The sequence below is a fragment of the Molothrus ater genome, chromosome 6 (assembly GCF_012460135.2).
Source record: "Molothrus ater isolate BHLD 08-10-18 breed brown headed cowbird chromosome 6, BPBGC_Mater_1.1, whole genome shotgun sequence".
Classification (NCBI taxonomy): Eukaryota; Metazoa; Chordata; class Aves; order Passeriformes; family Icteridae; genus Molothrus; species Molothrus ater.
Window position 1 is genome coordinate 29,938,495 of NC_050483.2, and position 25,927 is coordinate 29,964,421.

At 41.6% G+C, this 25,927-nt stretch overlaps 2 protein-coding genes across 2 annotated transcripts in view; one reads left to right on the top strand and one right to left on the bottom strand.

Moving 5' to 3' along the window:
• On the top strand, positions 1 to 21,020 carry ARG2 (arginase 2). Its single transcript, XM_036383971.2, has 8 exons — positions 1 to 179; positions 307 to 379; positions 13,427 to 13,604; positions 14,404 to 14,563; positions 18,001 to 18,095; positions 18,222 to 18,326; positions 19,577 to 19,713; positions 20,596 to 21,020. The coding sequence occupies exons 1-8, from the start codon at positions 51 to 53 to the stop codon at positions 20,799 to 20,801; spliced, it is 1,083 nt and encodes a 360-aa protein (XP_036239864.1). The 5' UTR covers positions 1 to 50; the 3' UTR covers positions 20,802 to 21,020.
• The window catches only part of VTI1B (vesicle transport through interaction with t-SNAREs 1B), an 11,873-nt gene continuing 6,084 nt past the window's right edge, over positions 20,139 to 25,927 (bottom strand). The window contains exons 3-6 of the mRNA XM_036383972.2: positions 25,628 to 25,819; positions 24,134 to 24,307; positions 22,151 to 22,212; positions 20,139 to 21,289 (exon numbers count right to left, since the gene is read on the bottom strand). Coding sequence (XP_036239865.1) covers positions 21,193 to 21,289; positions 22,151 to 22,212; positions 24,134 to 24,307; positions 25,628 to 25,819 — 525 coding nt within the window. The 3' untranslated portion in view covers positions 20,139 to 21,192. The remainder of the gene's footprint in view (positions 21,290 to 22,150; positions 22,213 to 24,133; positions 24,308 to 25,627; positions 25,820 to 25,927) is intronic.

A 25,927-nucleotide genomic window follows, 5' to 3' on the forward strand; every position in this document is an offset into this window, starting at 1 on the left:
GCGGCGCGCGGCAGCAGCAGCGGCAGCAGCAGCATCAGCATCGCCCCGCCATGGCCTTGCGCGGGCCCCTCGCCCGCCTGCTCCGCGCCCGGCCCCGCACCCAGCCCCTCACCGCGCTCCCGCTGCGCCGCCGGGCGCACTCCGTGGCGCTGGTGGGAGCCCCGCTCTCCAGGGGCCAGGTGGGCATCGCGGGGGGCGCCGGGTGCCGCTGGGTGCCGCGTCGCCCTGCTCTCCCTCCCCGACGGGGCTCGCGTACCTGGCTGCGGGCAGCGCTGTCTGACGCGTTCCCCTCTCTTTGTCTCGCAGAAACGGCGAGGAGTGGACCACGGCCCCGCTACCCTCCGCGCCGCGGGGCTGGTGGAGCGGCTGGCCGGGCTCGGTGAGCACTGCGCGGCGGGCGGGCGGGCGGGCGGGCGGGCGGGGGTGGCTGCGGGGCTGCCCGCATCGCCCCCTCGCCTCTCGGGGCAGCGTGACTCAGCCGCTCCCTGCGGCGGGGGACAGACGGCTCCTGCCTCCCGGGACTCACGGAGCGCACCGTGCCCCGGCGATGCCCGCAGCCTTGCGGAGGTGCCGGCAGGGAGAGGCTCGTCGCATTTCGTACGGGAGGAGCCGCACGGGGCCCTGCGGGGGTCCCGAACAAAGAGCGGCCGGTGGTCCCGGCTGCCCGGAACAGCGGGACGCAGAGCGAGCGCTGCACCGGCACACGGAGCGTGTGCTTGCTGCTCCCGTGCTGACTCCGGGAGAGCCGGGGAAGCGAGAGGCTCTTTGCAGCTCTGTGTGAGCCTATGGCATCCAGACAAGTAACTGTGATCCTCGGCATATCACACACTGTGGGCTTTGCCTTTTCTTTTTTATTCCCTTCTGTGTTTTTTACCAGGTTGTTCCTAAAAGATTCGTATGCTTCTAGGTGATGAAATTCAGAATTTTCTGGAGAAGTCCTCGGTTTTATGTATGAGGTCTCGTGTGAAGTCTTTGAAAACGCTTGCAAATACCACCCTGTGAACAGGCTGTTTCTGGTCTTTTTGTGCAAGCAAATCCATGCACTTAATTGTGATTCAGCTTCTCACATCTATTACTTCTACAAGCTGAGACCTGCAGAAAGCTGTACCACAGTTACAAGAAACAGGACACAAGGGATAGAAACTTGTAAAGCTGAACTGCGTCTTGGAGAATCTTTAATCTAAAGAATGTTACTGAAAATGGTGTGATGAGGATGGATTGCAGGGATGGACCACAGAAAGAACCAGTATCTGCTCCCTGGGTGGTTAGTGTCAGTGAGGATTAGATGCATAGAGAGATAATTGCCTAATAATCCTCTAGCAATTTTATTCTGAATTTAAGAACTCTTCAAAACAGAAACAATTGCTCTGTGCAGCCCTGTAGGCATATCCTGCATATCTTATGATTCACAAGCTGAAAAGTCCCAGTTGGCAGCCACATGAGTAGATACTCTTTTTCTCGCTTGTTTTGTGCAAAGTAGAGACACTTGCCGTCATTGGCAACACTTAAATTCTAGTGAGCAAGCGCTATAACCTCAGCAAGTGTGCAAGAGGGCATCTAAAAGAGCTTTGTACTGGAATAGTTACTGAGCCTAAAGTTTATTTGAAACTAACAAATTGCTAGGCTTGAAAGGAGCATGCTCTTCTAAATAAGCCCATAGGCAGCAGATTATTTTGTATCAATGACAGAATTTTATACTGGAAGGCTTGGAGTTCTCTTTCAAGTGGTTCAGAGCTAATGTTTCCAGTTTGTAAGAATTCTTTGATGAAAACTCCAAACCCACAAAACCCAACAAAATTTAAAATTAGAAGAAGAAGCCCTCTCATTTGCCTGACACAAGCTCACTTCAATAAGAGCTTGTAGAAGGTAGAAAGAAAGGGAAATTCGAGTCCTTTCTGGATTCCAGCATCAAAATGTTATGGGGATAGAAATGAAGCCAGTTAAACTAAATTAAACAAATACTTTCACTGCTTAGTTTCTTATGGGTTGTTTACTCATCAATCAGTTATGCACATGGAGATATCTTCTTGCTGTTCCCTTACAATTTTTAGAGGCTCTTCCTTCTGCAGTTGCAGTTTCCTATTGCTGGCATGTTCTTCCACTGGGGTGGGGTTGGTTTGTTTTTTAAGGTGGTGTTGATGTCTATTGCTGCTTAAATCTCTGCAGCCCTTTTAAGAACAGGTTCTGCTGTGAGGGCCCATCCTGCAACGATGACAGTCACCAGCATGCACAGAGGAGTGGTTTGCAGTGCAAAGACAATCTGCTTGAGGAGAGGGTTCTGGATGGAGGAGGATGCTGCCATGTAGCCTTTTGTACTGTACACATTTGTTGTTCTTGGAAACTTAACAAATTATTGTTTTTATATGTGGCCTGCTTATTTTTCTTCTCTGGGATGCCAGGATAGCTTTGGCTGCAGTACTGTTGTAATAGTGCCATTGGACCATTATTTGGAGTCCTGTGGTATGCTGAACTGGCAGTAAAACTTTAGCTGCTTTCTCTGTCTTTCTAACACTATGAATTTTCTGCTCATACTTTTAAGAAGACCACAGTATGAATGGAGCCACAGTATAATTCTAATTATTAATTTGGACAGTCTATTTATCTGTTTTATTATAGGAGTTAATAATTTTGATGGATTCTTGATTGTTTTCCATTAACAGGCAAACTGTATTGCAGCAGACTAGGTTTCTCCTTTAAGAATAAATATCATTTGTCTAAGACACAGGGCTTCTTCATCTGTAGTGGATAGTTCTGAAGCATTTGTGACCACAGGGTCTGTGTATGTGAGTGCATATAGAAACTGTTTGTTACTTGTCCCCATTCCCTGCTTGGATATGAAAAAATGCTATAAACTTGATTTTCCTTGTCATTACCAGTTTGAAGCCAAGTATGAAATGTGGAATGATGCTTCCCAGTACAAGAGTGAGGCTAGATTCTGGGCCATCTAAAGAAGCACAGATGGGGGGAAAGAAGCAGTATTCCTCTGCATTAACAGTAACTCTGGAAATTGCCCTCTCTGTCTTTCATGTGGAAGAGATTTCTGGTGATCAGACTCTTCTCTTTGCCTGAAATGTTAAAATTTATTTATTTAAAGTTTTGATTTATTAATTTTCCATTTGTAATTCAAGTTCAACTCAACCTGTATAAAATGAAGGTGCTCTGGAGGGTTCTCCAAAAGGCAGCATTTGGGTAGTAAGATGCATATACTATGTTTGTTGCTTTGAATAAGAAGCAGCCACATGGCTCTTCACATGTTTTTCTGCCTTATTTAGTGACTTCTGTTGATAATGCTCCAGCCATATCAGAAAGAGTGAGAACACTAAACTTTTGTTTCCACTTTTTCCATTGTTTTCCACTTTGCTTTCACTGTCTGGTGCATTTGGGGGGCGGGGGTGGTGGAATTTTATTGTTCCTTTGACCCTATCCTAATTTTTGTTCTTTCATAGTCCTATTGCATGTTCTGAGCTGCTATTCCAATTTCTATTTTTTGGGGGGAATACCTCCCTTGACAGATTCTGTGACCATACTTACATGGTATAGTAACTTCTTGGCTGCCTCAATCAATGACTGCCTGTGAACTGCTTGTTTATGCTTAGGCTGAAATCCGAGGAGGGAGCACAGAGGCAGATGTTGTTGCTAGTCTGTACCAGACTATCAGAGATGAATCTGAGCCACCAATATGACTTTTTTCCCCTTGTCAGGAGCAGAGAGATCAGTTACCTGTTGGTACTAGCTCAAGGGGTACTCAGAGTTACTGTAGCAGGAGTCCCAAGCCAAAAGCAGTGGGTGTGCAAGTCTAGCAGGAGTAAATTAAAGTATAATTTACTCTGCCTGTGGGGATTTTTATTCACCTTGGAGATGTTTGTCTTTTGGCTTTGCTTCCTCTCCTAAGGGAAACTAAAATATTATCAGTTTAAAGGACATGTTGCCAAAGAAGTAAAAGTGCCATGTGAAAAGAGACCCCACAGCTCCTTGGCATGGGAGAGAAAAGGGTGTAAAGCATGTAGGTCTATGTATTGCTCTAACAGTAAACAGAAATGGGTGCAATATGTGGAGGCTTTTGGACTTTTTTTGGCTAGGAGTGGGGGAGATAGGTGGCAGATACATAAGCTACTGAAGGTGCAAAGTATGAAGTTTTTTAAAGTGAGAATTTATTTGGCCTCTCCTGTTTGCTGCAGATTAGGCAGAGAATCTGAGCAAACTTCAATCCAAAGTTTTGCCTAATCCTTTTACTTGAGAAGAGAAAGGCCTTACTCAGTGTTAGACTTAATAGAGAGCTACTGTTTCTTTCTGTAGCCTTTGAGGTGACCTAGAGCATCTGCGCTGCTGCTGGCACAGGAACAACTTTAGTGTAAGATTTCTTCCCAAGTATTCATTCTTGTGTGTTGACTGTTGTTGATTGCTGAATTAAATTTTTTTGGTCTTTATTTAGAACTGCATGCAGCTGGGTTGCTGAGCTTAGTCAGGCTTGGATTTGGGTTAGTGTAGGATTGATTGGCAAAGTTTGGATCTGAGTTGCTGGCTTGACAAGTTGGTGAACTGCAGAGACGTGTGGCTTACACACAGAGGGGAACTGCACGTGTCAGAGAGAATGAGCATCATATCACCATTCTTCTGTTGGACTGGAAAAATTCTTCAGTCATAGGTTTCATGAGGTCAGTGCAGTGACTCAGAAAGGAGTAACCTCCTCTAAAAGAGGAGTGGAGCTGTTAATCCCCGTGTCTCTGGAGTTACACTACTGCTTTGCCCAAAACCATTGGACTCCTGTTGACATCTGCTGCCATAAATAGCAATTCAACTTTGCTTCTTCACCAAGACAGCTCATATCACTCTTAATAAATCATGAGGCAGCTGCTTCTACATATCTCCTTTTTTTTTTTTTTTGTCCACCTAAATCATCTTCAGTAAAGAGTTTAGAAGGAAGATAAACAGTTTTTTAGTTATGCACCAATTATGCATAAATAAGTATAGGTGCTGGGATTCAGCGGATTTGGACTGGAAAGAGTTGCAGCTGCATTGTTGGGAACATAATGTTCATCAGTCCATCCAGTAAATGTGTTTAAAAAGTTACCTGTATCCCTGAAGAATTTGACAAACTGTACCATTCTGCTTGCCCTGTATTTGGACTGAAATTGGATTTACACGTTAGAAACAAGATCTGTTAGGAATGGATTCTTGGATTCTAGCTTTGTTTTGCACTAGCTTTTACCTCAGTTATTTCTCTTCAAAACTCAGTATTTTAAACTTGTAAAGACATTAGTACAGCCAGTCAAATATCTCTAATCTCTAGAATTCCAAAAAACTCTAAATTTGTTGTACGGATAACATCAAGATCTGGCTTTTTTTGAGTTATGTTTTCTGCTGTTGATGAAGTGGGAGACAGGCAAAATTCTAAATAACTGCTGGCATTTAAGCAGCATGTTATTTAGTTAAATCTCTGCATTGTTGAGGTAAGAAATGCTACTGTTTATCTATTTTTATTTCTGATCACATCTGGTGCTAGTATTGTCAAAGCTAAGTATTCACGTGCTAGGAACATCCTCAGGACCAAAAATCAGTTTGGATATAACATAAAGAGGTCAGACTAACAGCTTCTTCCCTACAAAGCAGGAATAGGAATGCATTTTTTTAATCCAGGAACACCCTCTCCCCCTCCTTTTCCCCTGAAACTAAATGGGTAAATGGCAGTCCTCTTTCCTTTCCCTTAGACACAAGCATGCCCAAACAGTTCTGTTTAATAATATCAGTACAACATACTTATGTAGTACTGCAACTTATTTCTGGAACCAGACTTAATTACCTCTTTTTATTTATACAGAGATAAAGATCCATGGGACTCTGCTCTTCTTGTTTACCTCTCAAATGTGGATTAGCCATGATTGGTTACCTTCAAAGACCAGTGGTTTGTCAAAAATCAAAGCACAGCCGAAGGGGCCGATTGTAACTTGCATTTGCAGTGAGTGTTTGAAATGATGCCACTTGTCAAAATGCATCAAGGGCAGGTGCTGCTCCAGTCTGTGAGGGAAGGCAGGCAGGACCTGGCTCTGATGAGCTGGCAGGCAGAAGGAGCCCTGCTGGGGTTTTGGAGGAGAGCTGCTTTGAGGAGGCCTCCACTAACGCAGTTTTTAGGTTGCATCTTCCCAGCAGACCTCATTGGCTGTCTTGCCTTGAGCAGGGGAGGCTGAGCTCCCCTGGGGGGTGTGCTCTGCCATGCACAGCTCTGCTCAGCAGCTGCAGTTTATCCTTTTGAGTGCTGTACCTTCGATATTTGCATGAGTACAGGTAGCCTTGGAAGCCAGGAGAAAAATGCCAACACTGTAAATAGAGCAGTCCTTGCAGTCAGTTGGTTCTGATATTCCCTTCCCTTCCCCATGCTGATGGAGCACACAGTCTGCTTTGGAATGAAAAGCTTTGTGTCAGCCATCCATCAATTGAATGTTTGTTTTTGTGTCTCCCATTTGGCTGGTGCATATTCAAGGTTGCACTCTATGAAATTAGCTTTAAAAGCATCTTTGTGAATTTGGGGTAAATGTCACTTGGTGCTTTAACTATAATTGTTCTGTGTGTCAGCTTAGTTTAAAAACCTTTAAAAATAAAGCTAGGCTGGTGAAGATCAGAAAAACCTGAATTATTTCTTCCTGATCTTTAAATAAAGGGAGACTAGGGTGAGGGACCAATGAACAGAGCTCTTGGGGGTTTTATTTTTTTTATTTATAGTGATACCCTTCATCCTAGATATTTTCGTATTATAAAATTAGTTTTAATACATGACTTAGCTGAATTTCTGCACCTATATAATTCTTTGGATTGGAGTACATTTAGATTACATTCTGGTTTAATTTTTTTTACTATTAATTCTGTTGAAGGAGTGGAGTTACTGGGGGGATACACAAAGGGAGATGACAGAGGGAAAATTAGGTAATGAGTTGGATTTTGATCTGCTTTACAGTACACATGATCTATTACTGCTTTCTCATTTGAAACTTAATCATGTGTCTTGTTGTGGCCTCACAAGACCAAGAGACCTATGGCAGGTGTATGCTTATGTGAATATGGTATGGAGGACTCGTGTTGGATGAAAGGTGGTAATTTCTATTATAACACAATCTGCTGAAAAGCAGAGGATGAAGCACTGAAGTTAAATACAAAAAAAAAACCAAAAAAACCCCAAAAACCCACAGACCAACAACCCACCAGATTTCATTTGTATATGAAGAAGTGGTCAGATATTAGTTTCTCCCAGCTGGTTAAGAGGGAGGAAGAGGATTTCAGTAATCTCTAATATATTTTACTGTCCCTTCCTCTCAAGTGTTACCTGCCTGGGTTAAGGAATGTAATATAACCGTTTACTTTTGTAACAATCTAAAGCACAAGGTGCCTATTGTTGAGGAAAGCTCTTTTGGCATTGTGATCCTCGTGGCTGTAAGGACCTCATTGTGGTGTTGTTGTCAGGAGCTGTGCCTGGGTTAAGCTTATTTGAAAGGAATTTTTTAGAACATGTGCAAGGTTTGGTGGTGCTGTGGCACACGCTATAGCTGCGCCCTTCTCTCTGATGCAAGCCACAGTGCAAATGTTTCCCAACACCTCAGACTGACGTTTTTGAAGACCTTTCAAGGTCAACTGCATTGAATTTCATCAGAGATTAAAGTTATAAGCCATTTTCAAAGGGAAATGAGGTGGCTGCTTGATTTGGGATGGGAAAAATAATTTTTGGCTCTCTTTATGCAAGGGACATCTTGACTACAGACTTGGGGCAGCAGTTGGAATTGGGTCTGCTTGTTGCTTTTGTAGGAGATGAACCTTTTTTAATATTTACAGCTACAGAAACTTTGTCTTAAACCAGACCTTTCAAAATTTCAAATAAAAGGATGGGAATTGCTCATACAAGAACTTGCCTTTTAGGAAGTGAAATTTTAGAGCTGAGAGGTATCTGTTGGGCCATCAACTGTGTATCCAACCTATATATACCTATACCTCTTCTAGCAGATACCTGTTCAGTTTAAAGAGAAGTAGATGCTGTGTAATGAAGTTCCTAGCAAGCAGGCTATGACTAAATTAGGCTGCAGAAGTCTGTCTCTTGCAGTGGGAGCCTTGCTAGCCTAATTTCCTATTCATGTTAAACAAAAGCATGCACTTTGTTTGTGTAGTTGTAATACACACACGTCCTGGATAATTCTGGAGGGTTAAAACTGCCTTAAAAAAAAAAAAAAAGCTTTAGAATGCATTGGTCATAATGAATTGAATAATTTGTTTGCTGTTGTGTAACATTTTGACAGTGTCTCTGAGAAAGGATTACAAAGTCCCCACCATAAGCCAATGGGTTTATACTGAAAAGAAGGATGGTAACCTGGTTTCATTCATGTGAAGTAAAATGTTAAGTTTGCCTATAAACATTGTTCATAATAGTCATTGCATCCTAAAAGGCCTTTATGTGTTTGTGGTGGTTTAGTAAATGGTGCTATAGCTGAGAAAACAGTTTGCAGGAGTGATGCTTGCATGTGAGCAACTTTGTATATAACATAGTATGAAAGAAGGTCTAGTAACTGTAGAGTTTCCAGATTCCTTTGACAGTAGTTCATCCAGGACAGGATTTACTTTTCCCACTAATTTAGGTTTTGGGTTTTTTTTTAAGTCCAGTTCACAAATGCCCAGTGTAAACCAGCAGTGTTGGGAGATCAGTCCTATCCCATGTTCCTCGTGCTTTTGTTCCAGTTCCCATCTGCTGGCTTGCAGAGCTGTTATGTTTATGTGAATGTGCCATGGGGCAATGTCAGCAAACAGCCTGGGTCTGCAGAGCTGAATCTCCTACTGTCAAGTTTGCTGCTTCTGTTGCTGGTGCAATTTCCTAGTAGAGGAGGATGGGGGGAGGCTTTCTGTGCTGCTGCCCAGATGTTTTCCAATGAAATGCCACCTGACATGAGCTGCCTGTTTTTACAGAGCACAATTCTCTAAACCTGTGCAGGGAAATTACTGTAGTAACTGCTGGCTACTGTCTGTATTTTGCTTATAATAGGAAGTGAACTTCAGACGTGTCATACAGCTTGCTGAAAGATGTGTTATGTCCCCAGTGAAAGGTTATAAAATCATTCACTAATGGCAAAATAACTGACTTGAGCATGACTGATACATCAACAGCTTATTTGAAAAGGCATGCGAGGAAGCTTTTTCAGGTATACACTTAATTTGTTGGGGTTTCTTTGTTTGGTGGTGTAAGGTTGTGTTTGTTTGTTTGTTTGTTTTTCTTTTTGGTTGGTTGATGTTTTGGGGTTTTGTTTGTTGTTGGGTTTTTTTTGTGAGTTTTTTTTTCTGTGTGTGATTTTTTTTTTCTTTTTTTAAAGTTTTTTATTTGAAGTCTAAGGCTCCTAAGTAGGAATAATGAAGATTTGTTCTACCTGATACAAGTAAGGTTCTGGCTGTGCAGGCTGGATAAATGACAGCTTACTGCAGGTTGAATGCCTGTGTGATCTTTCCCTAACCTGTTCTGATCAAAAGAAATTAACCTGGGAGTGACCTCTGTGCAAACTATTCAAGCTAATGTATTAATTTTTTGGCTGAAATGTGCCCCCAGCAGCCCTGATGATAGAGGGGGCATTGAAGCCCTTGGATTGCACTCCTGAGCTGGTTGTGCTTTGTGACAGGCTGCTGTGCATGTGCAGTGTGAGTTATGTAACTGCACTGTGTGCTCCTGCTCAGATTGACACCTTTATCTCCCTTGTATCTCTTTCAAGCTTCTGTAACACAAATAGATTACTCAGACCTGCTCTTTTGTTTACCTCATTTCAAGAAGGGATCTCTGCTAGAACCAGGCTGTTGGTGGAGCTGACTTGTATGTATTTGGTTGCTATAAATTTCCTGCACTGTTGATAATTGACTAATGAATCAGACATAATATATTTTTCATTTGAAAGTAATTTCTGGTAGGGCTTGAAAGTGTGAACAGAAGACTTTTGATCACATTTAGTTTTATGTTCTTTCATTACTAGCAAAATGTTTGTGCTGCTTCCTCCTTAAGTTCTGTATGGTACTTATGGTATGTTTCCATTTAAAAGAACTTTAATCCTGGCTAGACCTGACCTGCTTCACTGACAAATGGTGTGGATGCTGTGCTTTCTAATGAATGTAAGGAAGCTGGCTTTCCTATCTGCCCATAGCGTTTTCTGCCTTTCAGAACTTGAATCTACTGCCTTTTAAAAGGCTCCATATATTCTTCATGTTGACTTTCGGTGCTGATTTAAAAAGCTGTTTTGTTTTTAAGTATTAGTATCTGTATAAAACAAAGAGTGTCCCAGCTACCAAAGAAGGTAAATGGATATTGCTTGGTGAGGTAGATTGAAAAATCTTTCACTAATGGCCAAATAACAGCAAAATCCCCCAGACTGCACAGCAGTACAGCATGTCTATCCATGAGCAATTTCTGTGCACAAATAATGTAGTTGAGGGAGCTTTGATTTAAGAAATAAACTTAAATCTATGTGCAAGCAGGCAGATGAAATGGAAAACAATTCAGATCTTTAAGTTTTAGACTAATAGCTGAGATTCTAAATAGAAGCTATGTCAAATTATTGAAGTAGTTACTGATTTATTGAACTGTTTTTCTTTTTTCAGTATCATTAAGACAAATGTGCATGTTGATTTAATCTCTAGTATCTGGTCATTTGAAAAACTGTGTGTACACATGGACTTCCCACACTTTGGGATACATGGCATATCTAAGTACTGTGAATTTCGTTCTCTGTGCACTGTCTATTCACTAAGCTTTCCCTTTGCCCTAAGGTCATTAAATCCCAGTTTTCAAAACACAAGGCACCCTTAAAAGAAATAATATTAAGAGAAGATATTAATGCTTGAGTATTGGATTAGCATGTACTTCTGAGATTAATCAGATAGCTGGCTGAAAACATTCCTTATCACCTTGGGAAACCTGAGCTGTCCTCTGCAAGCACTTAAGTGCAGTGGGCCTAGAGACAAGGGATGCACAAAGCTGAGAAAATAAACTGCTTCAAGGTTCATGAACCCTAACTGAACTTTAGAAGATGGTAACAAAAACTGAAGACATCTATCATCTTTAACAGACATTAGGCTTTTCTATAAAAACAATTAGAGGCAATTACGAGTACCGTGTGTTCAAAAAGTGGCCAAGATTCCAGAATTCTGCAATAACACAAAAATAATTACACAAAAGTGTTAAGCTATATAAACCTGATGTGATCCTGAGAAACAAATGGGGTCTTTTATTCAGAAGCTGAACCAAGTCTTTTTGCCCTACCATGGGATCTTGGAGGTGGGCAAGGGTAAAGCAGAAACTACTAAACACTTGCTACTTCTCTAAACACACTTGCTCAAATCTGCCACGTGTGGCCTACCTAGAGCATAACCTGGAGAATTTTAACTGATTCCTTCAAGGAATCACTCAGTGCAAGGAATGATGGCATAGTTGGATCTTTGTTTTATACTGGTCTGAAGGTGGAGCTTTGTGATAGCATTAAAGGAAGTTGTTTTTCATCCTTAATGGGTAAAAATACTGCCATGTGCTTGTATGTCCTGTAGGAGAGAACAAAATCTAAGTTGTATAATTTCTTCCATCACACTGTAAAATGTGTTGTCCTGCAATGTGTGACTCACTGCACATGGCTCCCAACTGCAGATTTATTTCACACATGTCAGAGGTATTGGATCAAAGGCATTATTCCCTTGTACAAGAGTTTCTCCAAAAGGTCTTGATACCCATTGAAGTCTTACTTCCAAAACTTGTCTCCCAGGCATGCTCAAGTACTTTCATCAAACTTTGAAATACTGAAATGTGTAGCAGTGTGCACATGTGGGAGAAGTAGCTTGCAGGATGACACAAATTAAAAAAACAACTTGTAACATTTTCTGAACATCTTGGAACTCACTTTTTTCTGCTTCTGCACAGCACTAGAAGAAACAGGGGGTAGAAAATGTAGTGGTCACAGAGATCAGATAGCAGATTCAAATCTGAACAAAATGGGCTCAAAATTCCAGAGCCTTCATCCTGTTGCTTAATTAGGTATTGTCTATGGGAGGAAAAAAAAAGCAGTTGGGTACCTATGCTGCCTTCTGAAAAGCTGGCAGTGGTATGTCATGGTCCTGCGTACTGCTTTAAGTCACTGCAGAGAATGTGTTATCTCAGAGTTGCTGGGACATCTATGCAATCCTTCCTCAAACAGCTGTGCTCAGCTGACATGTTCATTTGCAAATATCCCAATATCTGCCCACCTCTGTCCCTGCTCTAAAATGTATGCTTGCCTACTTCCCAGCACAAAATCTGCACAAGTGACTCAATAAAATGTCCTTCGTTCATCTCACCAGTTAGAACTCCTTTTAAAATATAAAGAAGTCATGTATTTCTTAAGTAAGCTTTTATGCAATATCCACCAAGCAAATTCACAGAGCCAGCTTCCTAGACATTTGACTAATGGCTTACTGGAAATTAAGCAGGAACCTAGAGCCCCAAGGCTGTTTCTTCATGTTGACTTGCCTTAAATTTTTCAAATTGCCCCATTAAGCACAGGATGGCTAAAGGCCAAATGTCACCTCTGGCCTGGATGCTTTGAACTGCAAACAGCCTAGTGTTTCTGAGGAGTGAAGGGGACAGGAATGATTGGTATTCAGGGTGGTCTTATTAAGCCACTGTTCCTGTAGCTGTAAATACCTTGGGGCCTTTACTGCCCTCATCAGAGCCTGCAGTGAGAGGCCTGTCTTAAACTGAGAGTCTCTGAGAGGAAAGGCTGAGTTTTACACCCAGAATGTTCTTCGGTTCAACAGTCAATCAGGCTGTAACTGACAATGAAAGGATCTCAAAGAGTTTGGGGATCAAAGTCCCAGACTTCAAAATGCCTTCTAGAATATCTTGTGTTGAGAAAATGGACAGGTTCTCCTAATAAAGCTCTACTCGATCCTCCAGTGGAGTTGCCTGGAAGTACTGTAAGAAAATTATATTATTTGTTACTTGGCAGTTTTGTGCCAGGAGTTTTGGGGACCTTGAAAATGTAAAATAACTGTAGCTATAGTTAGTGAAATGTGCAATCCTTGGAATCTTTAAGCAATTGATCTTATTTGAGGCTGTATACAGTCTGTCTAAATAAGAAGGAAGATGGTAATGCAGACGATAATTTTTCATGTTAGAATTTATAATGAAATAATTTAAAAAACCCAAACCTTTTCTAAGTTACTTTTTATGATTCGCATAGCTCATTGCTAAATTTAAACTGTCTTAAGCTTAAGCTGATAACGTTGTCTTAAACTTTCTAATTTGTAATGCTGTGACAGTTGCATCCCATGCAAACAGTCACATGGATGCATTCCTTTCTCACTGTTCCTTTCATATGTGCCCAACTGATTTTGAGCATTTCCCTGGGAAGGCATTTAAATAAGTCACTCTCTCCTTTTGTTGCTGTGTTCCCAGGATGCCAAGTGCACGACTTTGGAGATTTGAATTTCACTCAAGTTCCCAATGATGAGCTGTACAACAACCTGGTTTTGTACCCGCGGTCAGTGGGCTTGGCCACCCAGATGCTGGCTGATGCAGTGAGCAGAGCAGTAGCTGCTGGACACAGATGTGTGACTTTGGGAGGTGATCACAGGTAAGCTGACCTAAAAACAGTTAGTGGTTCATGCTGCAGGTCAAGGCTTGGAGTACAAGAATTTAATTTAAAAAACAAGGGGACTTGGGGTACAGCTTGTGGGTCATTTCTTGGCAATACCTTAGGGATGGGCTTTTAGGGTGGAACATAGAAGACAGGTACAAGAACCTGACCTTCTCAGACAGTACTGCTTAGTTCCAGACTGGTCTGTGATCAGTTGTGTAGACACACAACTGAGGTTTTCCTCTTTGGGAAAGTTTGTGTCATCAGGTTCCTTCAGAGGAACTGCTCAGTTTCTTTATTGCGCAATGTTTAGTGACAGGTCTCTTTTGCCCATCGTGTCTTAGGATAGGTTTGTAATACCTACACACAGACAATTTTGCAATAGATCTTACAACATGAATCTTTTTCCCCTTTTTCACTAACCTTTGGTCTGAGAATTGGTTGAAGATGGTAGGGCATGTAAGAAGGAATTGTGGGGGAAGGTGTCATGAGTAGAATAAAAAAAGGCTAGATTTTCTGGAGCATTTGTACCTAGAGCAGGCGAAGATTAAGTGTGTGGGAGGAGAGACAGCAGAGAGCTGTGGCTCATCTGTTACTGTAGCCCTGTAGTTACTTGGCCTCCTGGAATCACAGCAGTGGCATGCCATGCAGTTTGTATGGGATGCTCCCTTTATTGTCACAGATGTCTGATGAAAATGTAACAACACGTCTGACTGAAGCTCAGAGACTCCCCTTTGTCCTTGTAGTTGTTCTGAAGGAGAAATGGTGACTAAAGACTTTGTTACTGTACTTCCAGCCTGGCACTTGGTTCTGTCAGTGGCCATGCACGGCAGCACCCACACCTCGGGGTGATCTGGGTGGATGCACATGCTGATATCAACACGCCTCTCACAACTCAGTCTGGGAGCCTCCATGGACAGCCTCTCTCATTTCTCCTAAGGGAGCTTCAAGATAAAGTGAGTATCCTGATTGTAGTTATCCTACATGGCAACCTCAGAACGTTGCTTACCTTTGCTGATGTGAGGTTCTTTCTTACCTGCTGCAAATGCAGATCTTTTCTATCAGAATACAAGGAAAAATATGTATTACTGTGTGCGTACACATGCACGTACACACACACCTAAATACAGGTGCGACAAACACATGTAAACCCAGATACAGACATGCTTAGAGACACCAGTGAGAAAAAGCTTTTCTTTGTGTTTGCACCCTCATGGGCTGCACAGTGAGCTGTACACAGCAGCTGACTCTGGTGCTGCTCCTGAGTCATTGAGGGCGTTGTTGCTGAGGCTGAGCAGGAACCTCCCCCGAGCCCAGCCTGTGAGAGCCCAGCTGAGCTCACCTCCAGGACCAGCTGGTTCCTGCATACCTCACATGCTGCTTCTGCTTAGTTTGGCTCTTCCATGTTTTGACAACCTTGGGGGCTGACAGGGGCTGTTCCTCTATGATCTCTCCTAACTGGCTGCTCTGGTGTTGGCTCCACTGTAAATATTACAAATCAAACCAGCTGGAACTGCTTGCAGTGAGCTTTTAAAAAGAGAGCCTTTTTCTTGGAAAGAGGTCAGATTATCAAAAAGATATTTCCATGTGCCCCAGGAAATAATATCAATATGATATTATTTCCTGGGGCACATGGAATGTGAATGGCTTGTTTTTGCTGCTGTCAAGATGCTGAACAGTAGGTTGGCCTAAGGCTGAAGTACCCTGCTGGCTTAGCTGTGGGCTGTGGCAGGGACCTGCAGCACCTGTGCAGTAGAACTCTGATACAACAATCTTCTGCTGCTGCAGCTTAGGCTGGAGAGAGAGAGCAGGATCAGCAACTGCATCTTGAGAATGGATGCTGGAGCTGCAGAAAACCTGACTGCATTATTTTGGCACTCTGCATTGCTAGTATCTGCTCCTAATTTTCTCATTTCTCTGACAAATTTGGGGTGCTGTGTTGCTGGAAGTATACTTTCCAAGCAAGAACAAGCATGTTTAAATCTGTATGGCTACTGAAGATACCACTGCATCAGTTCCTGTTCAGCATGGCAATACTGCAGTCATCTCATAAAGTTCTGCTTTTTCTCCTGCAAATTGTTTTGAATTATTTCCATCCACAAGTCAATGGAGTCATCTGGTGTCATGCTTTTACATACTTTACTCTTTCTAGTCATTCTTATGTGCTCTCTACAAATGTGTTGGAATTCCCAAAGTAATGCAAAACTAATGGGGCTTTTTGGAACACCCCCTGCACATGAAAAGGTTAATATAAAAGGTTACTGTATTTCTACTTTTTTGCCCATAAGTTAGAGGGGGTGATATTTTTTCCTTTTTGGCACCTGTACACACTTTCTCAATGGAGATAAGAAGAGAAAGAGAAAATTTTGTGAATTTTAAAGCTCACTTAAGGTGAACAGTTTATGGCTTGTTGGAAACAGAACAAAACTAAAGTTCTGTAATAGCTGGGGAAGGAGCAGATACTGGTCTGCTGGGTTCTGATTCTTGAGCAGCATAGAACAGCAGTAATTTTTTACAATTATTGGGATTTTTTGACCTGCTAAAAGAATACCTGTAAGCTTTCTGGGGTCAGTGGGGGAGCAGGCCTTTCTTGCAAGCAGCAGTAGTGAAGAAAGAATAAGATTAGGCTATGCTTAGTGGCAAGCTGCTCAGGCATGGTGCTGGTTATAGGACGCTGTCACAAGCCCACCTCAACTGCAGCAGTCCGGATGCCTCTGCAGAAGCAGCTCAGACAAGGCCTGGCTGTGCAGGTGCACAAACAGGTGTCTGCATTCACTCAGGGGGGCATTCTGCATGTGTACTCATTCAGGGGGGCTTTCTTAGCCTATATTGTATTCCTGTTTAGAGGGAGGAAAACTAACACCAGTCCTGCTGGTACCACGAGGCTTCTACAACTGTGAATTTTTGAACAGCTCTTTAGCAGTAGGAGAATGTGCCTTTGACAATGATTTGTCTGGCTAATACCCCTCTGACTCTCTGGAGCAAACCATCATGTGTGCAGAACTGCATGTGGCTCACCCTCTTACTCTCATCCAATACAGCACCTGAGTTGATAATGGAACTAAAAAAATTATCATCCTCCTTTCCTGACTGCTTCAGGGCTCCTGGAACCATGCAAACTCACAAACTGCTATTAACACCTTCCCATGAAAATGTCTGCCCCTCTGGCTTTACTATCAGCAACTCCTTTCCCATGGGAAAAATGCAAAGAACCTGTCAAAGGCAGTTAATACATTCAATTGTATTTTTTTACAAAGAAAGAGGCATAATTGAAATTGCAGTATTAAATCTACTGAATCATTCATACTAGGGAGTATCTGACAATGTTATGCCATTATGTCGTTACTGTGCTCAGTTTATGATGTGGTGATGATGAATTTTGCGTAATTCATTTTTGAAACCTGAATTTATTTTTCCTAGTGGTCTCCAATTCATTTATCCCTTTTATAATCTGTGCTAATTTAACCCAATGTAATCAAATATAGCTATGGGTGTGTTCACCTTTAAAAACATCCAATATTGTAATTAGAATAATTAGTAATTGAGAAGTCTAAGAGGGAGACAAAACCTCTAGCTACTTGACAGCTGTGTTGGCTGTAGCCATTTTCAGAGCTGGGAGGAGAAGAAGAGAAATTTGAGAAATTGAATTTATATCACTCTTAAAATTAGTAAGTGTTACTAAGCAAAAGGTTTTATAATTCCATACCATGACTACTGAATTACCAAAGCTGAAAAACAAAGACCTCATCATAACCTTTCAGTTGCTGTACTAGACCTACTCTCTTCAATTCTGCATCGAAAGCCAGCATGATGTGGCCCACTGTAGAGGCCCAACTTCCTGCCCTGCTTTCCCCCCCTCTTTTACTTTTTCTTTTATTTTCAACTTCCCACTTTGAATTTATCCATCTTTAATATGTTTTTTGTAAATTTTCATAACTTTGGTAGTTCTTCTAAAGAGATACAGCTGCCTTGATTTTCATTCTTCCACCTAAGCATAATGTCCCTGGAAAGTTACAGAGCATGACCATTAAGTGCCCTGTGTAAGTGATCTACATCTAGGTATCTATTTAGCATTCCTCCTTACACTCACTGATGCAAATTACCTATTGCTTGTGGATCCAGGCTTTTAAGTCCTCCTCCTCTTCAAACTGGAAAATGTAGAAGAGTTAAAAACTTCATCCATTGACATTCAACTCAGATAAAGTCATATCATTTTACCTCAGTTGAACATGGGAATGAAGGTAAGGACTGATTACATCAGCTAAACCATCAAGTGCAGAAGTTTCTCTATTTAGAGAGAGAAGGGATGCTATAAATCAATACAGAGTTTTCAGGAAAGCATCAAATAGCATTTTGTTATTAAACTGACCTAATATCAAACCTTTCCCTGCAGGTACCACAACTTCCTGGCTTTTCCTGGCTAAAGCCCTGTCTTTCAGCATCTGATATTGTGTACATTGGTTTGAGGGATGTGGATCCTGCTGAGTAGTAAGTTGGTTTAGATTAAACTATTTTTGTAAAGGCTGAATTAATAAGCTTGAAATCACATCCGTAAGGGTTGCAAGATTTCAGCTTAAACCAGTAATGATGGTTTTAAAAAAATTATTTTCACAGTTATATTTTGAAGAACTTTGACATCCAGTATTTTTCCATGAGGGATATTGATCGCCTTGGAATTCAGAAAGTTATGGAAAGAACCTTTGAAAGACTGATGGGCAGGTAATGAACTATTATCTAATTTAAACTACTCTTGTTGAACATCTGCTTTCCTGAAAGTTACTGAAGTGAAGTCTCTTGATGTAGGGTGGCTGTACAGAACTGTGACAGCACCCAGTATACAGGGAGGCTCAGCACTGGAGCCATTTCACCGTTTTTGGCAGATGGCTGAGACAGGTTACCACTCACTACAGTTGTGGCTCTGTTTTATACTGTTTAGTTCTGTTAAGTAATTCTGCATTTCTGCAGTTTGACAAGATGCTTGAATCAGCTCAGAGTGCAGGATACACGTTACACTTTTAAAAATACATACAGCAACTTGACAGTAACTTGAAATGAGCTGTTGGTATGGGAAGTGGAAGCTTTTGATGGCTTCCTCCTTGGACTGCTCACACATGATGTCCTGATGGTGGCTGCCAGTGCCAGTGCAGCTGGTAAAGCTCACTTTAACCACTCCCTTACTGCAGTTCACTACTGCCACCTTTGTGACCCTTGTTCAAGTTTGGGGAGCCAGGTCAGGGAGCAAATCATGCTAGGAGCTGGGAGAGGGTCACTTAGAAAGGATAACCTCTGCCACAGGTTAGAACCTGTGCTGCATGCTGCTGTTTTCTAAAGGTGTGCTCACCCTTCCTAGCTGCAGCTGTGCCAAGTAAAGAAGATGGTAATCCAGATGCTTCTCCTTACTGAGCATCTGCAGTAGTTGGAAGAATGCAGTCTGCCACTTAAATAATTCATGTGAGTGACAAGCAGTGTCCAGTTTATTAAGCGCTGGCGTCAGCTGCAGATGATATAGTAAGTAACTAGCATTTTAGGTTTGGGATTATCCTTTACTACTTCAGCAGTTAGGCTACAGGGCAGGGTTTGGATACAGCTTTTAAGTATTGACCTGAAAAATGCTCATCTTGATGAACTGTCAGTGAAATCCTTGAGCTCAGTGCTTCCTCCATCCTAGCTGCCATACACATCAGTGTTTCAGCCTTCACCCTGGCTTTCTGTACAAAAGGAGAAAAGGCTGGATTGTATCATACACTTCTCTACATCATCCCACTAAGATGACAAATACCAGTTAAGATGGTTTGAACTAAAGTACTTATCTTCAACCAAATCCGCCCTGAGTAGATGCTTTTTTAATGTATATGAGACATGGTTCAAGGAGCTTGATGCTACATTGCTGATTAGCCTAGACAGTAAGAAATGCACATAGAAAACATTTAAGGCTCTGAGATCGCTTTTCTTGTTTTATTCTGTCTCAGGAGACAGAGACCAATTCACCTGAGTTTTGACATTGATGCTTTTGATCCCTCACTGGCTCCAGCAACGGGGACTCCTGTTCTAGGTGGATTAACTTACAGAGAAGGCATGTACATCACAGAGGAAATACACAACACAGGTAGGAGCACCAGCAGTACGGGGCTAAGCGAGGACAGGACAAACTACCCAGAGCACATACTCTGGGTTATGTTTTTCTGGTATAAATAGATAGTAAGTGTAGTCAAAACAAAGGTGCCTGCAAAGTCAATTCAGCCTTCAGTAAGGGAAAAAGAAGTCCTGTGACTGGGCAATTCCCTTGGTGTTGGAAGCATCTTAACCATCCACAGCTTCAGCTTAGCAAAAGAAAAGACACAGTATGTTAACAGCTAATGTCAAAAATGTGTAATACTGTTCCCTAATCCTAAACACATGAGGAGAGATGTGAAAATGGGCATCTGGATTACAAAAATGGGTGCAAACAATCTTAAATAGTTTCAAGTTCCATTCTAGGATTCAAGACTAATAAATCAAGCTTTCATAAAATATACTGCAGTTGATTCAATATATGAGGACTTTTCATCTTATTACCATCAAGTTTTTATTTAATATGTTTAAACAATATTATTTGCAGTAAAAGAAGGTTAAAAAAATCCCAACCAGACAATAGTCTATAGATTCGTGAACAGGATAGCAAAAGAATATGAGGTGAGACTACCCTCATTTTTGGACTAGGAGAAAAAATGTTCCTCTCATAAAGGTGTATGGAACATCAAATGTTTTTCCTGTATGCTGAAAGCACGAGTGAGTGAGGTAGTGACGATGTAAGAAAGAACGAAATTAAAAACACAAATTTGCATCTGAGAACAAACTTCATCCCTTGAGTGCCAATCTTACTTGTCTAAGGGGTAGAGCAGGTCACAAACCACCAGACTTGCTACAATGAATAAAAGGCTGCAAACAAAACCTGTGCAGAAGACTGTACCCTTTGTCAGAGTAACAAAGCTGCCAATCATTTTCACAGGAATGCTTTCAGCTGTAGACATGGTTGAAGTCAATCCACTGCTGGGAGCTTCTCAAGAGGCAGTGAAAGCAACTGCTCGCCTTGCAGTCGATGTGATAGCGACGTGCTTTGGGCAGACAAGGGAAGGAGCACACATTGCTTTTGATGAACTCCCAACACCCAGCTCTCCAGATGAATCTGACAGTGAAGAGCAAGTGAGGATTTAAGAACCCATGTTGGATATATTGGACACTACAGAGCTCTGCCGAGGCACTTGAGTGGATAGATTGTCAACACTTGGCAAATACTGTTAACATCTCAGTTTTTAAATAAACTAGCTTTTCCATTGATCAGTGGCTACTTTATTACATAGCAAGATTTATTCATTTAGTTAAGTATATACAAAATGAGACAATAAAATATTTATTACCTTCTTATTAATCTTACCAGTAGTTCAAGCTTGTTTCTTTTTACTCCCATTCTCTGTCTTTCAAGTGTCAGTACAGTTTCAGTTCAATGTGCTGTCTCATGACTCAGTTCAACCCTCAGACAGTCAAAGGGAGCAGACAGCCCATCCTATTCCTCATCAGTGGAAAAGCTCATCTTGATCATGAAGGTTCATTTCTTGCGAAAGAACTTGTAGTAGACCACACCTCCTAGGATGGCCAGTTCCAGGATGATGATAATTGATAGCAGCAACTTATTTGTGGTTATTCTAGAGTTAAAAATCCAAGGGTGTTTTTTTTTTAGCTTGTTTATGAAAGCATATTCTAGATCCAGATCCCCATCTTCCCTTCCCTCTTTCAGTGAGACCACACTGTGCTTTTCAAAAAGCTCTTAACAAGCAGAAAGGGACAAACTCAATAGTTCGCTACCCATGTTTTCCTGGAAATCCTGTTTGAATCTCCTATTTCAGCAGTAGTTCTGTTCCTCTTCCCCTGTCTCACAGAAGGCAGATCATTGCTCTATATGTGCCCACTCCTTCAGTCAAGCAAAGAGGAAAACAATACCTGGAGTCCTGTGCTAAAAACCCTCATGGTGGTGCTTTTACTTGGAACTATGTTGCTGAAGGAAAACTAAAATCTCAAAATAATAAAGTACTGTTACTACTGAAAACTAGACAGTTATCACAACTTCCTTTGGCAATAGGCATAAAGGAAAGGTTGTGAGGAGATAAGTACCTGCTGGGAATACAATCTATGAACTGGGTTTTTAAGGCTAATTAAACAATACAGCTAAACTGCAAATCCACTTAAGAAGCCAAGGTTTTAGCCATCAAAATCATACATGGTCCAGCTCAAGAGTGTCTCATGGGCCAGCCTAGGACTAACTGCTCTAGGGCAGTGGTGTGGACTAAACTGATTAGTCTGTGTCATCAGGCATCTAACCCACCCAATGCTGCACTGATTTATGGCACAGCCTTTCCCAACCTGAATGAGGGGCATCTGAAGGCACCATGAGCAAGTCACTGTAACTTGCTTCTGTCCTCACCATGGTTTGGCTGGTTAAAGACCCCACATCACCCTGACCAAACAGCACACAGTCAGTGCTGTTCAACAGCCTGTACACCACTCACCTCCGGGACATCGAGCGCAGAATCTTGCGACTCTTGCTCAAGTTCTCACTGGTATTCACCAACTGAAGAGAGGCAGAAGTTACTCGTCAGTTAAACAAACACACATCAACTCTGGAAAGATGCATGTGAAAACAGCTGGTGTTGAAATGCTGCAATGAATTACAGGACAGGATGACCACGTCCTCTCAAAATTGAGACACAGCACTGTTTTCTACCCACAACAGCAGCTGGAAGCATTGCCTCTTTTCCAAGGAGAAATTAAGACTTTTCTGTATACTTTCCCTTAGATACATACAAAGACATGCAATCTGAGACCACTTTCTGCCTCTTTAATTAATATACAAATATCAGAAAAGTGGTATTACAACTTCTTTCATTAAGTTTCATTTCTGTTAACACCAGAAGAAAGTGATACTGATGTGTTCACCCCAGTGCATATCAAAGTGTTTGAAATGCTGCTCAAGTTCTATCAAAGAAAGAACTGTGTTGCACTCAGAGGTCTAAGTGACCCAGTGGGTACAAGCTCTGAGCTGTTAATGGATAATCCATTTCAGCTTTGTATTGCCCAGAAATGAACTGCCCAGCATACCCAGTCAGCTATTAAGAAACATGCAATTAAGTGAGGTTATAGACAACTAAAAAAGCTGCTGCATCACAGACACAATTCATGATGCATGGCCACTGGTCTCCAGGTAAGATTTCACTATTCCACTTCCAAACATTCTAAGGAAGTGAAGGGTAAGCCAGGTCACTTATATCATAGACACCTGCCTGCACAATTTCTCTGTAGTTTAACACATTGCCCTCAACTGCAAAGCTGCTTGTATGTTTCTTTGCACTGAGATGGACTGGACAAAGCTGGGAAAAAAACTATCAAGGCCATTGGGAGCTTAGTAGATTTCCAATCTTCACTATGAAAGAGCAAGAAGAAAGTCTGCTTCCAGTTGGAATGTGTGGTTCACACAATTCCACAATTCATTGCCTAAGAGGCTCACAATAGAAGTCACAGACCCTGTTTAGTGATGAACACAGCAGTGATGGGTTAACAGTTGGACTCAATGATCTTTGAGGCCTTTTCCAATCTAAACAATTTTATGCTTCTGTGAATGATCTGTTGAGAGACTGAAGGACTGTAATACTTTTTATCAGTTGAAGGACAAAAACTATACCTACAAATCTTAAGATCAATTTCCTTTCCTGCTTTCTAACTCAAATTTTGGAACAGGACAAATCAAATTCTGACTGAAATCACAGGACTACTTAAACGAAAAAGCTACAGACTTTGTTGCAATGAGTAGAAAGAACTCCCAAAAGCAGGGGTATGCTTTTTGCTTTGGCTGAGTGGGCTTATTTGCCAAACTAGGTGTCCCCTGAAGTCACTCACCTAAAAGCTTTACACTCGGGATCCCTTGCACACACAGAAAAACCCATCAGTTTGTTAGTTCAAAAATCAAATTGTCAGTTTTGCATACGTGTGTAAACAAAACAAGTGAACTAGTTTTTGAAGCTTTCACAGCAGAAGCAGAGCTTTTTGAACCAAGGATGAGGAATAGACAACTTGTCTGGCATTTTCTCCCTCCCTGCAAATATTGGAAAGCTAGTAATTCTTAAATTTAATTTAGTTACAAAAACTTGCTAACTGTTTCCAAAATCTTAACTTTAACTAGTAATCTAGTCACAAGGCAACCCCTTATAATCTGCAACTTTTTCAGTAATGCTATTTTTTCTAGCAGATCTATAGGTCTAATCTCCCATTTTGCACAGACACAGCAGCAGACGTTTTACCACCACGCTTTGAACCCTTCTACAGCAATTACTTGTCTTTTATGAGAACAAATAGAAATGTGGCAGCCTGAGTTTGGTCTGTAGAGCTATCCAATTGGATGACTATGCCTTGGAAGGTCCCTGAGAGTAACTGGTGGCATAGAGTTCCCAGTAAGTAAGAGCAAACTGTTTCAAAGCAATGCCCAGTTTCCTGCTCACCCTGCTCTTGGTGCGCTCCAGCTGCTCCCGCTGCTCCCCGAGCTCCTCGATGATATCCGTGCCGATCTGGTCGGTTTCGGCAGCGATCCGGTGCGAGCGCTCGATGCTCTCGCTGGCTCGGTTCAGACTGTCTGTGCCCTGGAGCAGCAGCACTCTCTGGGACTGCAGGTTAGTCTGAAAAATAATGGATGCTTAACTATTAAGCACAAAGACAGAAGTATAAGGCTTGTGACATTAAACAGTTAGAATGTGACTCCATAGGCCATCCATTTGTATTAGCTGTACGCATTCCTTACGTTAACTGATGCAGCCTGGTTAATTTTGGCCGAGCCTTGTTCACCTTGTAAGATTATGACCAAATCTGGTTAAATCTCTAAAAAGGATACAGCACTGAAGAGTTAAAACAGTTCCAAAAAGCTATCTTTGTAACAGTTTACTTTTCCATCAAAGAACATTTACATAAAAATAGTACCTTTCTTTTCCAGATGCTAACTTTTACTTCAATTCACATCTAAAGTCAGCCTTCACAGTTGGTTGCCAGGGAAATCTTTAAGAGTTTACAGTCAAAAGGATTAGGAACAAACAGCACTAACAGATGGACAGCTAAGTAACAAAGATCCTCTTTTCATGCCAGTAGCCTGGTCTAGAGGATAAGGAATGTTTGCCGACCTTGGGGTCAGAAGGTAGCTCAAAATAAAGTGTTTTCTTAAGCTTCAGAAAGTCTAATCTATCACCCTTGCTCTCAGGTTTTAGAGTAATCAGTCAAGAGGAATCAAATGCAAAAATTTCCCAAGCTGCAGCAGAAGGAAATACTTAACAAAGAACCCCCCTCAGAACTGGCCTCATCTAAGGCAGAAAAATGAAAAGCCCACCTCTGTACAGATGACAGCACTTTGAAGACAATAAGGAGATTCAGTCTCACTAGCTCAGATATCTCTAAGCCTATCTGGTAAACAAGAAATTGGTGTACTTTTTGCATTGTGGCAGCAAAACCATAGTGAAAAAAAGTGCTAGAGAAAAAAATCCTTGCATTTTCTTGAAATTATTTACACTAAGATTGCTTAAAAGATAATTCTACCAAAGAACCTATACAATGCATGATTCATGCTTTGCTAGTTTTGGAGATTAGAACTAGGTGAGTTAACCTTTTTATCATTAAGAAGCATCACTTCTGTGTTTTCCCTTCTGTAGGAAGGGAAACCTGTGGAATGATTAACGAGAGTTAGTACAGAATGTTGCGCAAATTACTAACCACGTGTCTTTCAATGAGTTCCATTTTGATTACATTCCTATCTTTGTTTTAAACAGAAAAACTCTCCTCTGAGTTCCAGGTGTTCTTCTCCCTGAGATATTCATGTTACATGCAGAGAGATATACAGGGACTTATAAAAGCACAGAGGTAGCTTAAAGTAGAAGCACTGTAAGCAATGCATCTGCAATAATGCTCTTGCACCATCACAGCACAGTCAGATCAAATTTACATCTAATCCTTACACTCTGTTCATTTTCTGTGGCAAAGATTCCATATTTTGTATCGCCTTGGTTTCCACGGCCCAACCCCAAATCTGTGCTTCTCATATCCCTCTGGAACATGGACAGGTCTCTTCTGTAGGCTCGGATTTTGCTCATCATTTGGTTGCGGAAAGGCACAGGAGCGTACTTCAGCTCTTCCTCCATTTCCCGCAGCTTCAACAAAAGAAAGCAAACAAAAGATGTTTATTCTTTAAAGCACCAAATCCATGCTTAGCAGCTGCCATACTCAAAACTCAGCACCAGATGAAAGGATTCACGTTT

What these genes read in the sequence shown, in the direction of transcription:
- ARG2 (XM_036383971.2), top strand. Translation starts at nt 51, where the DNA reads ATGGCCTTGCGCGGGCCCCTCGCCCGCCTGCTCCGCGCCCGGCCCCGC. An exon ending in ACTTTGGGAGGTGATCACAG is followed by an intron (nt 13,605 to 14,403) that starts GTAAGCTGACCT and finishes CTGTACTTCCAG; the next exon opens with CCTGGCACTTGGTTCTGTCA. An exon ending in TAAGGGAGCTTCAAGATAAA is followed by an intron (nt 14,564 to 18,000) that starts GTGAGTATCCTG and finishes CTTTCCCTGCAG; the next exon opens with GTACCACAACTTCCTGGCTT.